This window comes from Arachis hypogaea, chromosome 12 (genome assembly GCF_003086295.3).
Source record: "Arachis hypogaea cultivar Tifrunner chromosome 12, arahy.Tifrunner.gnm2.J5K5, whole genome shotgun sequence".
NCBI classification, from domain to species: domain Eukaryota; kingdom Viridiplantae; phylum Streptophyta; class Magnoliopsida; order Fabales; family Fabaceae; genus Arachis; species Arachis hypogaea.
In genome coordinates this window covers 39,064,324-39,080,157 of record NC_092047.1, presented here as the reverse complement: position 1 = coordinate 39,080,157, position 15,834 = coordinate 39,064,324, and the positions used below count along the sequence as shown (strand labels likewise).

The 15,834-nt window shown below is 38.4% G+C and overlaps 1 protein-coding gene across 2 annotated transcripts; it reads right to left on the bottom strand.

Moving 5' to 3' along the window:
- Nucleotides 1-185: 185 nt before the first annotated feature.
- LOC112727322 (putative disease resistance RPP13-like protein 1) lies at nt 186-4,705 on the bottom strand. Of its 2 annotated transcripts, XM_072209181.1 has the most exons (3): nt 4,570-4,705; nt 704-4,442; nt 186-528 (listed from the first exon to the last, which is right to left on the bottom strand). In XM_072209181.1, the coding sequence occupies exon 2, from the start codon at nt 4,175-4,177 to the stop codon at nt 725-727; it is 3,453 nt and encodes a 1,150-aa protein (XP_072065282.1). In that variant the 5' UTR covers nt 4,178-4,442; nt 4,570-4,705; the 3' UTR covers nt 186-528; nt 704-724. The 2 variants fall into 2 exon arrangements, with proteins under 2 accessions (XP_072065282.1, XP_025632800.1); XM_025777015.3 differs by having other exon boundaries at nt 704-4,642.
- Between the last annotated feature and the right edge of the window lie 11,129 nt (nt 4,706-15,834).

The window sequence follows — 15,834 nt, the reverse complement described above, 5'->3', positions numbered from 1 at the left end:
CTTTTAGTTTCTTTATATGTCTGTATTATCTAAATTCTTTAATGTAACAACTGGCAAATTACTGTTAATTGCACAATATGTTACCAAAAATCCAAAACGAATATTCAAATTAAGCTTTCAAAGATTTTATTTCATCAGCTAAAATATAGAGTCCAGGGAAGGGTATCCACACAACAGCAGATCGATTAAAGGGAATTGAGATGGCATATTAGCATACCTCTTAATATACTACATCCGGGTTCAAAACTTGGCAATGCTGTGTGAGTTTGTAGTGTATGTGTCATTTGACCCAAAAAAAACTTCTTACAAATATATATTATTAGACCTATAAGAGCCAAAGTTTAGTTTCAACTCTCATAACACGGTTCCACTCAAACAACAACAACAGCAACAAGCTAGCACAAGTGTTTCACTCAAAAGGCTCTTTCAAGAATACAAAACTCCAACAACCCTCCGAGATTGTTTTGTTTTACTGATCTTCAAGGAGATTTTCTTCGTCTGCAACTCTTATTGCTTCATACTATTTACCTGCCAATGAGAAAGGGGCACGCTCATTAATACAAAGTTTATCTTTTTTCTTGTTAGCCTATCATTATATCTGCAAAAGAATTTGTTTATTTTTCTGTGCATGTGTGAACTAAAGCGGTACCATCATAAACATGATGCTCAGAAAGATGCACAATATGAGAATTAGTATCAATACCTGGTAAGAAATAATCCTTATCTAGAGAATTTGTTTGCCATTGACTTCAATGATGGGGATATGGGAAATTTTGGCCCAAACTTTTGGATCCTTCATCTCACACAGTTGTAATAGCAAAGGACAGTAATCGATTTGTAGTTGTAACAGAGAGGAAGGAAGCTTTTTGCCGGTCATATTCTCCAGTTTCGGACATTCTTCTATTATTAACTGTTGAAGGAAGTTGAGGTGAAGAAGCTCATTGCATTCCAGTGTCTCCAAATTATGAAAATGATGGAGTCCCAGCCTATTAAGGGAGGGAAGCCGAGGCAATGAACCTACCTGAGGGAATGACTTTATGCTATCACATCCAGCACCTTCTATGTTAAGACGAGTGAGGGCCTCAAAGTTTCCCATCGATGACAGACTGCTCAATTGCATGTCACATCCTCCCACATAAAGTTTCTTCAAATTAGGTGGTAAGCCTCCCTCTGGAAACGCTTGAATGCCGGGGCAACCATATATATTGAGAAACTCTAAACTTGGGAGAAGGACATTCATGTGACAAGGCAATGACTTCAACTTGTAGCATTTCATGACGACGAAATAAGCCAAGTTAGGCATAGCCAATCCTTCTCCTGGGAACGACACAAAATTCGGACACTTACTAATGACGAGACGATGGAGAGCAGTATGTTGTGACAGTGACATTGAAAGTGATTCCATACTTGCACACTTCCTTATTTGAAGAAGCTCAAGCTTTGGAAAGAGCTCCAATGAAAATGAGGTGAGTGAATCGCAGCTGTTTTCTATTACTAGCTCTACCAAATCATATTGCTGTTGCTGCTGCTTTGGGAATTCCACTTTGCTACAATTATCAATTCTTAGTCTAGCCAAAGATTTGGGAAAATGATTGCTTGGTAATGCTACTGCAGAGGAATAATTAAAGATATGCATTACTTTGAGAAAAGCTAAGTGGTTGATGGACATTGCCTTAGACATAGACTCCACCTCTGGATGACATCCCCGAATCAATAAATTCTTCATATCAAACAATAATTCTTGAGACCCTTCTGTAGTTTCATATATGTGCAGGGTGTGAATTTCCAAAACCCCTGACAATGGAGAAACGAATCGTTGGCAACCGGTAATGTCAAGTCTTTCCAATGCAGGAAGGTGATTAGGTAGATCTCCCTTTAACAATGGACAATTCTGTAGCTGAAGTTTCTTGAGTTGAGGAAAAGCATATGAATCAAATGAGTGCCACACCTCCAAACATGGCATGTTACAAAATTTCAGAAACTCCAATGAGGGAAAGGGTGCAATGCACAAAGAATCATTGTCTCTGTTCTTGTAAAACTCGATCCCAATACTGTCGAGCTGGCCAAAACCTTCAATGTCGAGGGATCGAAGAGATTGCAGCTGACCAAGTGATGGCAGCATACAACAATTGTTACAAGACACCAGGGATACACTAGTAATATTGTGATATAAACAATGTCCAATCCAATTTGGAAACATTGTACCCCTGTATCCCTCTATTATTAACTTTTTCAAGCCATAGTGAGGATGCAGGTTTTCGAGTATATTTCTTTCAACTTGTGTGTTTGAAACCACATCCCCGTCTAAAGACCATCTCAAAGACAGTTCATCAATGTGTATCTTATCTGATATCCTTGCGGCCATTGCTTCGCTGCTACTGGTAACATTCTCCAGTTTCAGGATCTCAAGTGCTTCGTGAAGATTCGAAAGTCCTCCTAGCTCCTTGATTCCATTGTCTTCCTGTTTTCCCACAACAAAGCAATTTAAATGCTGCAAATATTTCAGTTTGCCCATTTCTCTCGGCATTTCTTCCAAAGGGGTTCTTCGGATATCAAGATGTTGCAGCTTTACAAGATTATGCATGCCATTGGGCAACATTGTTAGATTCAAACAGTTTTGTAACTTCAATGTTTGTAGATTGTATAAGTTGCACAATGACTCTGGCAATACTCTAATATGAGTCCAAGAGAGATCCAAATAACGTAGGTGAATCAATTCACCTATTAAATCAGGCAACACATCAAGTTTATGAAAAGATAAAACTCTCAAGTACTTGAACTTAGATAACACGTCACGTGCTGCACTTTCCATGCCGAAAGAAGGAGGTAGAAGATTGTGATGCGACATTTTCCTTCGAGGAAGATGATTGATATGCAAAAATGTCCGCAAAGATTTTGCCTTATCAATGGAACAAAAATATTTTGGCATTGTATGGCGCAAACTTCTATATGACAAATGATGAGTCATAGTCCTGATCTCCTCTTCTTCACCATGTTCTTCTAAACAACAAAAGAAGTCCCCAGCAAGGAATTTCGCTAAGTCATGCAATAGATCATGCATCACAAAATACCCACCATTATCTTGAACTTGTTTAAAAAATAACTTGGAAGCTAAGTCATCAAAACATTCACGACCAATTTCTACTAAAGTCTCTCCTCTCTTCGCTGGTGGTAAGAGATCTTCGGCCATCCACAGTAAGACTAATTCATCTTTATCAAATTGATTACCTTTGGGATATAGTGAGCAGTAAACAAAACAACGCTTTAAATATGCAGGAAGATGAAAGTAACTTATAAACAATGCTGGAATAATCTTACTATCTGTCACGGAGAATCCCCAAATGTTGCTCATTAATATTTTGCTCCATTCCTTAACATCATGCTTTGTGCGCAACAAGCGTCCAAGTGTTTCTGCAGCTAATGGCAAGCCATCACACTTCTTGACAATCTTTCTTCCTATTCCTTCTAGTTCTGAACTCCCATTCGATATTTTAGGAAAAGATGCATTATCTGCAAACACTGACCAACAGTATTCATCCGACAACCCGTTGAGGAAGTAAGGTCGATAATTTTGGACTATCGATCCAACATTTTCCCTTCGAGTAGTTATAAAAATAGTACTTCCCATAGCCCCATATTGAAAAGGGATTATAAAATTACTCCATTCATGACCATCATTACTCCAAACATCATCAAGAACAATAAAGAACTTCTTTTTAGACAACAGTCCCTTCAAGGCAAGTTGAAGCGAATTGAAATTCTCAAGACAAGATGCATCTCGAGAAATCTCCTTTATAACATTCTTTGTAATTTCAACAATATCAAAATTTTCTGAAACACAAATCCATGCTTTCAGATCAAACCGCTTCATCAACTCAGCATTATTGTACACACATTGTGCCAAAGTTGTTTTACCAACTCCACCTATTCCAACAACAGAAATCACAGATAGCTGATGTTGATTGTTGTCGTATAGCATCTTGATTAAGGCCACCTGATCATCCTCCCTGCCATACACATTCTCTCTCACAAGAGAAGTAGATGGAGTTCTCCATGATGAGGAACTTCTAGTGGGAATTTTTTCCAGACCAAGGCTTTCTTTGCATTTCTCAAGATCTTCTATTCTTCTAACCACTCTTTTAATCTCAATAATCATCTCTCTATCTTTGTAATTCATGATGAAACGGGGCAAGAAAGTACTCACCGGTACCTCTTTTCGAGTGGCGGCTTTAGTGAAGACAGAATCTAGCAAGTCATCAGCTTTGTAAACAGCATCCCTGAGACTATGGAGCCATTTCCTGACAGGCTCATTCCCAAGCTGCTTCTGCTCGGCGTCCAAAACCAAAGCTTCAGCTGCCAAGAGAGCAGTCTGCAGCCTCTCAACCAAGTCAGGGCCAAGCTTCTCGCCTAAGACCAAGTTGGCAGCCTCAACAGAAAGGAACCTGTCAAAGACAACGTTAATGAAGCCAGAAAGAAAAGCTCCACCAATCACTGCTCCAGCCATGATAATCAATGAGAGCAAAGTGATCAAGTTTTCAGAATACATGTGAAGAGAAGCAAGCTTGTTACTTGTAAAAGTTCCTGGATCATGCATGTGCCAAGGCGCTGACTTTGACTTCTTTCACATGGTCTTGCTGGCAGCAGAGAAAACTCATCCAGTTTTTGCTCTTTCAATTTTTAATTCTTGTGTAAGCTCGGTCAACATAGAAAATAAACAATGAGAGCTTATATATAAATAAAGCAGCTTTTTTGTATGAAGGTATCATTTTGTTTAGGAATAAATGGTTAAATTTGTCTATAAAAGATCACTCGTTTTTTAAATGAATTTTCGAAAGAATTTTTTAATCAAATTCTTTCTTTAAATATTTTAAATTAATCGCATTAGTTCTTCTCTTATTTTCTTTGTTGATGGCGTCAAAATTTGTTAATGTAACACGCGTTAAGTGATACTACAATATATATATATAGGAGTCTTAATTGATTATTAGCACGATAAGTTTATAAAATTATATCAAATCAAAACCTAATTTAGGGAAGAACGTGACACATTGAAATTTTTTAATTTAAAATTGATTTGATCTAATTTTATAAACTTATCGCATTAACCGCTAATTATGATTACTAAATATATGTTATGTCACATGAATAAATTTTGACGCCGTTAACAACGGAAGTGATGATAAAATTAAAATGACTAATTTAAAATTTCTTAAAAATAAATTTGATTAAAAAATATTTTTGAAGACTAATTTAAAAAATAAATAATTTTTTAAAGTTAATTTAATTATTTATTCTTTTATTTAGTAAACCAACTAATCAAGACCATGAATATTATGTGGATCCCGAGGAAATATCTGCTATTCATTCAATATCTTTGGGAGAGATCATTAACTCAACAAATAGATAAATATAAATGTGTTAAGATAAGTATGTGGATGACCACGTTGGTTTATCTTCTCTATATTGAAGAAATCTCTCTCCAAGACAATTAAAATAAATGAAGGTTGAAATCAAAACTTTCTCATGTGTATAAATAGTAGAAGCAACGTTTGAAATAAAATAAGCAAGTAATAAGAAATCAATTCTCTCTTTATGTTGCAATCAAATACTCTTCTCTTTATATTTTTACTACAATTCTTTCTCTTCTTTTATTTTATAAGTATTTTAAATACTCTTTTTTATTACTCTTTACATATAATATTAATATCAATATTAATCATCTTTATTATATTGAGATAGTAATTATAGTACTAGAGTCTTCTATTTATACTTATTTACTTTATTTTATAATTACATCTTCTTTATTTATTTAGTTGTTTCACAACAAAATGTAAATATAATAATTAATAAAAGTCATTAAATTTATTTCTGAATCTATTTTGGAGCATAAGGCTCGACAGCTCAAGCTTTTGAGAAGAGAGTAGCCAACAAAATCATATGTAGATAGATGGTCTTTTTTTTTTTAAATTAGAATGAAAAATTAACATATTTTTTAGATATAGGTGATATTTATTATATAAAATTTTTTTAATTGATTAGGGAAGTTATTCAATATATAAATCTATTAAGACAGTGAATAAGATTACATATTTTAATTTTTAATATGCTTGTTATTTTATAAGATTATTGTGTGACCATAAAAAAATTATTGCAACTATTAAAGAGTAATTGAATTTGTATTTGGTCATTAATTAAAAAAATTATTTGTGATGTTACTGATATCTAATAGCATTAGCAAAGTAGATTGTGTTTAGAATGCAATTTGAACATTATTGATTGATAAAATACTATATAAAAAAAATTAAAAAAACTGGAATATTTTGTGTCTTATATTTTCTTATATCAAATTCGTATTCTCTTTTTATTTTTATTAATAATATTAATGGATTTTATTTTAGAATTATTTATTAAATATTTCATAAAACCGTCGTATTCTTTTGTTAAGACTAAACATGATTGATGACGAATTAAAAAATCTTTACTTTATAGAGATTGAAAAAATACTCAACAGCAATGTGAAATTTTTAAAAGACTATCAATCAATGTCATATCTTGAGCTGTTTAATGTTCGCCTTTTTTAAAATAATCTAATAGAGGAGGAGTCAGCATATGACACAAATGAGTTGACTCATACAAACTTATATACAAAACAAAGGATGACTAATGAGAAAATGTTAGTATTTGATGAGATACTCAATGTTGTTATTACAGACTCTTGTGGTTTTTACTTCGTTTATAAGTATGGTAGGATTGGAATAGACTCTCTTCTGCTATTCGGTCTAAAGGAAAGACTATTTTAAATGTTGCATCCACTAAAATTGCGTATTTACTCTTACTTGGTGACAGAACGACTCATTCTAGGTTTTTAATACCCATTATAATTACTGATGAATCTACTTACAACATCAAATATGGCAGTTTGAAGGTTGAGCTGCTCATCCAAAGTAGCTTAATAATTTGGGATGAAGCTCCAATGCTTAATAAAATGTGCTCTGAAGCACTTGATCTGATGTTTAGGGATCTTATGTCAGTTACCGATCAACATAAGACACTTCAACCATTTGGTGATATGGTTGTGGTTTTAGGAGGTGATTTTAGATAAATACTTCTGGTAATTCCGAAAGAGAAGTAGACATGATATATTGTCATCAGCTATTAACTCATTCCATCTGTGGTCATCTATAAAGTTCTAAAGCTGCATATGAACATGAGATTTCTAATATTTTCTTCAAATGAACATGATGGTGAAATGAAAAAATTTGCTAATTTGATACTTGATGTTGGAAATGAAAATATTGGTTTTGATGTTGATGACGAGTCAAAAGTTGAAATTTCAGATAATCTACTGATTACAATTATTGATGACCCTCTCTCTCATTTGGTAGACTTTGTATATTTAAATTTGTTGTAAAATATGTCAGATTATAGATATTTTTAAAGTAGGAAAATTCTTGCACCCACACTTGAGAGTATCGAAAAGGTAAATGATTTCATCTTGACAATATTTTTAGGGATGAAAAAGGAGTATCTAAATTTTGACACATGTCAAGATGATGAGTATAAAGATATACCACAAGAGTGCTTCACACCATAGTTCCTAAGTGATATTAAATGTTCGAGACTACCCAACAACAAGTTGACTTTGAAGCCAAGAGTCGCTGTGATGTTACTGTGAAACATAAATCATACTTTAAGTTTATACAATAGGACAAGGTTAATAGTTAACGAACTTGGCAACAACGTAATTGGAGTGACGAGAGTGACCGGTAGAAATATTGGCGACAAAGTATACATTTCAAGAATGAACTTGATCTCTTCAGATTCAGAATTGTCATTTAAGTTTCAACGGAGAGAATTTTCATTAACAATGTGCTTTGCAATGACCATCAACAAAAGTCAGAGTCAATCGTTATCACATATAGGACTTTACTTATCAAAATCAATGTTCATCCGGGTAACTTTATGTTGCTTTGTCAAGAATTAAGAGTCGCAATGGCATGAAGGTTTTAATTTTAGACGAAGACGGCGATTCAAAGTCATCAACAACAAATATCGTGTTTAAAGAAGTGTTTAATAATATTTAGGTCAAATACTAGGTTAGTAAAATAAAATTAGTAAAATACTAGGTTGTCAATAAACTTTCATTAGTCTTTTGATATAAAGTTTAGTGTAAAATTGACATGCTACTAATACAGTTATATATGTGTTTATTTTTTCAGATCTTTTTTTTCATAGTTCAAAAATATTATAGACTTCAAACTGTTTCATTTGTATTTTAGTTTGAAAAAAGATAAAATGACATATTCAGTACATTTATTATATAGTGATAATGACAGTATTATACTTAACTCAAAAAATTTATGATTACAAAATATTATTTTCGATTTACTATGTTAAATTAAATTAACAAGTAAGCCCACGCATGATGGCAAATAGGAAAGCCCGCCTCGCCCCGCCAAAAGTCCGCTATCTGGCGGGCTGGTCCACCCCGTCTCGCCTAACGGCGGGTTGGGGCCAAACCCGCCAAATCTTTTTTTATAAACCATTAAATATTAAACAATATATATAATTTCACAACTACTTCAATAAATTTATAATTTCTAAAGACATAAAAATTATAATTTTTAAATTCACAAACATTAAAGTTTTTATAATTATAAATATGTAATAAACATAATCATAAACTAAATTTTTTGAAACAAAATAATAAAACTAACATTGTCTAAAGCAAAACAAACATTGTTCAAAATATATAACTAAACATCTTTAAGGAAAGATTGTGTTTTTTCTAAGAATAGGATAAGATAAGATATTAAGAATAAGACATAAAGGATAAAGATACAAAATTTAGTATTTTTGTATTCTGTTTGGTAATAAAGTAGAACAAATTATGAAAATCTAATTTATTCTCATTTTTTTCATTTAAAAATTTTGAGAAGAAAAATATAATAATAAAAAATATAATTATAAAAAACTAACAAGAATAATGAAAGAAAAAATAAAAAATAAGTTGTGTCATTTCTGTCAGGATGGACACAAAATACACTAATTCAGTATCTCTGAACACAATGTCTCTGTTCATGTCTCATTTGTCAAACAAGATTTTGTATTTTTATGTCCCTGTCTCAATATCTTGTTATTGTAAATAAACGTTGCCCAAGCTATGATGCATGGAAACTGACACAGATATGACATGGGACATGATGATACATGAATTTCAAAATCTTATAAGATAAGGGAACACGCATATATATAAAATATGAAGTATTTTTTAAAAAAATAGTAATGATATTTTGATACTTTATTGATATTAAAACAAAAATTTATTTTTTAATTATTTTGTGTATATTATTTTAATTATATAAAGTATTTAAAATATTTTTTGTTTTAATAAATAATATATATTATTTCTAAATTTATTTTAACAATACATGTTAAGAATAAAGCTGGATACGTTGACATGTGATGGCATTTAGGTGTGTTTAAACGTGTTCGAGAAGATTATTTTTATTTTTTTATTAAGACACGGTAAACACGCGTGTCGGACAAGTGTCGATGAGTGTCATGTCCGAAATGTGTCTGACACGCAGATACGACAACTCAGCAAACTTACCGTGCTTCATAGTTTTCAAGTTTATAATCAATCAAATATAAAATATAATCCAAAATATAACTCAACATCTTTAATTATCATCTTCATTCTCTTGTAAATTAATAACATTATAAAAATTTGTAAAAGAATAGCCCTAAAAAAAAAGTCTCCCAGTCTAGTCCCGCGCTGTCAAACCCCCAAAATCCACGGATTAAACGGTGCGGGTTAGATAGACCTTTTAAGTTTTACGGTTTTAAATTTTCAATCTGACTCGTCTTTTTTTGGCGAGTTATATAAACTAACCCGACTAGTTTCTGCTCGTTTGCCATCCCAGTGCATTGCACAGATTTAACACTAGTATATAAATAAAGCAGTTTTTTTGTATGAAGGTATCATTTTGTTTAGCAAACCAACTAATCAAGATTCAAGACCATGAATTTTATGTGAATTACAAGGAAATATCTGCCAAGTTTACCAAGGTTATAACTTTCGTGTGTATTATGAGTTTATGACCAAGGCATTTAGCACGGTTCTCTATTATTCATTTAATTTCCTTGGGAGAGATCATTAACTCAACAAATAGATATATATAAATGTAAATATAATAATTAATAAAAGGCATTAAACTTATTTCTGAATTTATTTTGAAGAAGACTTGGCAGCTCAAGCTTTTCAGAAGAGAGTATTGGAAGCCAACAAAGTCATGTGTAGATAGATGGTCTTGCCTTTTGACATTGGAATCAAAGGTTAACATTTTCTCCGTAAGTTTTGAATCTCTAATGACAATTTATCTTTTGGTCTCCGATATTTGGATCGAATTTTAATTTGGTTTTTAATATATCAAATATCCTATTTCATTTTAGAAAATATTTAAATGTCTTATTCTGTATTGGAAGTTTTCGGTACGGGTTGAGGGATGGATCGGGAACTTGTGGGTCGATGTGAATGCCGGATCACTTGACTGGAGCAATGGGGAGAGGTACCTGCAAAGACACTCCGACGCACGAGTCAGAATGGATCTGAGAGGTATAAGATATGTGAAATGAATGAATACATGGGGGGACCTGGGTCCTCTATTTATAGGTGATGGTGAACATCTTATCTTATCTTATTTGATAAGGGAGACGTTTGAATTATCTTATCTTATCTTACTTGGCTAAGATAAGGGAGGCATTTGAATTCGAAAGTTGGTTAGGAGTTTCAGCGGGCCGGTTCCGGGCCTTCTGGAAGGGCGAAGCGGGTCGAACCCGGGTAACCGGGTTCGGAGACCGTTCCTAGTATAGGATCCGTGGGCTGGATCCGTAACAGTTGCCCCCGGAGCGAGAGAGTGAGGTTGCTCGGTCTCATCGCTGGAGGAACCTTTTCCTTGCCGTTGTGGTTTGGCAAGGAGATTGTCGTTTGGTTTCTTTCAGTCGAGGTTGACAATTTGGGGAGTTCCTGGCCGTTTCATGGTCAGGCGAGGAGCGCGTTATTTGGGTGTTTCATCACATGCCGGGTTTGATGACCGTAACAGTGTTGCCCCCGGAGCATGAGAGTGAGTGAGGTCGGTCTGTCGCTAGGAGATGCGGGTTTGACCGCGAGTTAGGTCGGTTTGTCGATGGGGAGATGTGGTTCCGACCGCGAGTCAGGTCGGTTTGATGGTCGTTTGATACCTTTCGAGGGGAGTTCGGCGTGTCGGCCCTAGTCTTTTAAGGTCGTGGCGACGTTTCGCCTGGCCGTTTTTGGTTTGACGCGACTCTTCTGTATCCATCGTGCCTGTTGCGTTTTTCGAGACGTACTTTATTGGTTTCTTTTCCGAGGGGCATTTATTGTAAGGGGACGTTTTTGGGTGTTTTTCCTCTATTGCCCCTGTGCGTCATATTATTGCTCAGGGCCATTTGCGTCTTTCTGCTTTCTTTTGAAACCATTTTGGTTTTCTTTCTTGCTTCCCTCGTTCATTTTACTTTCTCTTCGTTCTCTAATCTGAAAAAAATCTCTTCCTTTTTGTTGCGTTTCTGGAGTTGAGTTTCTGCCTCCCATCTCCGTTTTCCAGGCTTGTTTTCTGCATTATCAGGTTGGTTTTCCTCTGCTCTTCCTTGTTTTCTCTTTTGTGATCTTTTGTTGTTCTATATTTGCCATGCATTGTTCTGCCATTTCCTTTTTTGTACTGCGTTTTGTGCTTTGGGTGGTGGTGTCTGTGTTTTAAAGGGGCTAAGCACCGCTGTGTTGGTTTGGTAGTGGCAGTAGGGTTTCGGTTGTCTTCCTTGCTTCTGCGTAGGGTTAGTAGGCTGATGGTGGTGCTCCTCCATGTTTTAGGTATGCATCGGCGGAGGAGTGAGGGTGTGGGTACTCCAATAGCCCCCTTTAGGGTGACTAGCGACGTGTGGGGCGTTCCGTTGCGGATGACGGAGGCCGATCTTCAACGCCTCCGTGATCAAGGGGCAATTTGTGGTGGTGGCGATATGGAGTGGCAGTATGAGCTTGCCCTCCCGGACGCCGACGAGCGCGTTTGCTATTTGAACCTTGATTCGCCCACTGTTCCGGACTGGAAGTGGGTTTATGAATCAATGTTTACTCGGCTCGGCGTGCAGCTTCCTTTTTCGCCGTTTGTTCAGGAGCTGCTGAGTCGGTGTTTCGTGGCGCCGTCTCAGCGTCATCCGAATAGTTGGGCAGTCGTTTGAACTTTTGAGCTTGTGTATCAGTATCTTGATCTCCCAGTTTCTTTTCTTGTCTTCCTTTTTCTTTTCTTATGTACTCTTCCGTCTAAGGAGGGGAATCATAAGAAAGGGTATATGTCGTTCCGGGCTCAGCCTCATCGCCGTATTTTTTGTTTGTTTGAAGATTCTTTTCATGGTTTTAAGAGAGAGTACTTTAAGGTGCGCCCCGTCCGGGGGCATCATCCATTTTGGTTGTCATTAGAGGGCGTGCGCCGGTTTTCGACCTATTGGAATTTCCGTGCCGGGCCGTCGGTTTCGACTAAGGTTACTTACAATGGTTTGTCTCCCGAGGATAAGGACATTGTTAGTGTCTTGTGGCATTTGTTTGGCGAGCGCCCGTTAAATCCTCGAGACGTCATGGGGGATCCTGAGGCTTGTCGGACGTATATTAGTGTGTGGCTGTCTCTTTTTCGGTTTTCATGTTTGTTTTCCCGTTTTTGTAACTTGATTTTTCTTTGGTTTCTTTCAGTTAAGATGGCTGGTGGTTTGACTTCCCTGGCGCGGCTGAAGGTGGCGATAGGTCGGGAGGAGGGATCATCGTCTCCTGCTACCCCTGTTTCTAATCCCGTCGTGGACTCTCAGGCTGTTTCTCAGGAGGTGGTTTCGTCGGAGGTGAGGGCCGACGCTCGGGCTTCGCCTGGTCCCGTGAACTCGCTTAAAGTCGTTGTGGTCACGGCTGCCGAGGCTTCTCGGAAGAGAAAGAGGCCTGAGGAACCTAGCAGCGAGACTTTTGAGGAGGAGGGTGCTGTGCCCAGTGTGATGGATCGACATTTTGATGCTTCGGGGTTCATAGATCAGCACTTGATGTCTGGCACAGAGCCATTTTTTGATGATTGTGATATTTCGTTCCAGGCTAAGTCGGTGTATCGTGCCCTCCTCCGATCTGCTGTTGTTGTTCGGAAGGCTGAGCCCGTGATGGCTCAGGTCGGTTTGTTGGACAAGAAGCTCCGTCATTCGCAAGCCGAGGTGGCTACATTGAAAGAGCAGCTTGAGGCTGCCGAGGTAGCGAGGGAGAAGGCAGTGAAGTCTTCCGAGGAAGCTGGGGCGGAGATCCTCCGTCTTTCTGAGGTCGAGACTTCGCTTCTTTCCCAACTGGACGCGGAGCGGCAACGGGCTTCCGACGCGGGTTCTCAGGCTGTCGTGCTTCTTGGCGAGCTGGAAGTTTTGAAGGCCGAAGTTGCTGCCCTGAAGAAGGAGAAGACGGAGTTGTTGGCTGATGCTAAGGGTGCGATCGTTGCCACCGAGGAGACGATGAGGGCTCAGACTTTGGTGTTGGCTCCGGGTGTGGACGTGTCTGTGATGGGAGCTTTCAAGACCATCCGTGATGGCCGAATTGTTGACCTTGAGTAGTTTTATATCTTGTAATTTTAGTTTGCTTTGAACTTAGTCTTTGTTTTGGATATTTGGTTGGCCGTGGGACGTGTATTTTTGAACTTTGGGTTGTGCCATCGCGGCCGCTTATGACTTGCTTTCTTTTTAGTGACTCGTGTGGCCGTTCGGGCCTTATGTTTATTTTGAGCCGTTATATCTTTAAGCCGTCGTGACTTAGTACCTTTAGTAGGCCGCTAGTGTTTGGGGATATCCATTTGTTAGGTCCCGAGGGTGATCAATTCTCGGTGTTTGTGGCCATGTTTCTATTCCGTTTTGGGAGGTAGAAGGGGGAAGGGTAGAACATAGTGGAATTTTATTTAGGCCTCGTTAAAACCCTCCGTGATGGCGGGAAAGAGTACCCGAGTTTAATACTTTAATTTAAACAAGGAAAACAAATGTAGTAAAGAGGTAAAAATCTGAGTAAAAGGAAGTTAAAAAAGACAAGGGAAGACCTATGGCGGTCAATCTAAGTGTAGTAGCGTCGTAGATTGGCGGCGTTCCATGTTCTCGGAATTTCATCGCCGTTAAGTCGTTCAAGCTTGTACGCTCCCCTTCCGATTGCGGCTTTAATTCTGTATGGTCCTTCCCAATTGGGGGTGAGTTTTCCTTCCCTTGGGGTCGGGGCTCCGATGTCGTTTCGTCATAGAACGAGGTCGTCAGGCGCGAATTCTCGTTTGATGACGCCGTGGTTGTACCTTAAGCTGATTCTTTGTTTAAGGGCTAGCTCTCTGACATGGGCTATGCTTCTTTCTTCGTCGATGAGGTCTCGTTCCGCTTCCTCGTTGTTACCTCCGACCGTTTTCCTTGGGCTTGGGTCTCCTATCTCCACTGGGACGATGGCCTCCACTCCGTATGTTAATCGGAAAGGGGTTTCCCTTGTGGTCGTTTGGGGAGTGGTTCGGTATGACCATAGGACCGATCCGAGTTCGTCGGCCCATAGTCCTTTGGCTTCGTCGAGCCGTTTCTTGAGTCATTTGACGATTATTTTGTTTGCGGATTCCACCTGTCCGTTTGTTTGGGGGTGTTCTACCGAGTTGAAGCAGTGGGCTATACGTAGTCCTTCTAGGAATTTTCTGAATTTTTTGTCAGTGAATTGGGTTCCGTTGTCCGAGATGACGATCTCGAGGATCCCAAATCGGGTGATGATCTGTCGCCAGAGGAATTTACGACATTGGCTTGCCGTGATGGAGGCCAGGGGCTCGGCCTCGATCCACTTGGTGTAATAATCTATGGCGACGATGAGATATAGGAGTTGACCAGGTGCCGTAGGAAAGGGTCCGACCAGGTCGATCCCCAAGTGCCGAATGGCCGCTCTGCCGATATGATGCTGAGCTGGTGTGGGGCGGCCTAGTGAATGTTGGCGTGCCTTTGGCATTTATCGCAGTTCTTTACTAACTGCATGGAGTCCCGGATAACCGTGGGCCAGAAGTAGCCGGCCCAGATGATTTTCTGGGCAAGGATTTTACCTCCGATGTGGTGGCCGTAGCAACCTTCGTGGATTTCGCGGAGTATGTACTCCGTGTCCCCGGGTTCGACGCATTTGATTAGGGGTTGCGAGAATCCACGTTTGTATAGTCGTCTTGCGATGACTGTGTAGTTGGCGGCTTCCCTTTTTGTCCGTTTTTCCTCCCTGGGGTCTTCAGGTAGTGTTCCGTCGAGGAGGTATTGTAGGATAGGGTAGGTCCATGATCCTTGGCTGGAGAGTGTCAGGTAAGCACTAGCCATTGTTGATATGGATGGAGATTTAACGACTTCCTGAATTAGCGATTTATTGCCGTCTCCTGGTTTGGTGCTGGCTAGTTTGGAGAGGAGATCTGCTCTTGTATTTTGTTCTCTGGGAACGTGTCGTACGGTGACGCGATCGAACCCTTCTTTCAGTTTGTTTACCTTAGCGAGGTATTGTTGGAGTAAAGGGTCTCGCGTTTGGTAGTCTCCGTTGATTTGGGAGCTGACTACCTGGGAATCGGTGTTTACTTCCAGGATTTTCGCTCCGACGTCCTTGGCTAGGGCTAGGCCCGCCAGGAGGGTCTCGTATTCTGCTTGATTATTAGAGACTGGGAATTCGTATCGTACTGACTGTTCGATTATGACCCCGTTTTGGCTTTCGAGTATGACCCCGGCGCCTCCGGAGGTGGCGTTTGACGAGCCGTCGACGTGCAGCTTCCATGACTCGGG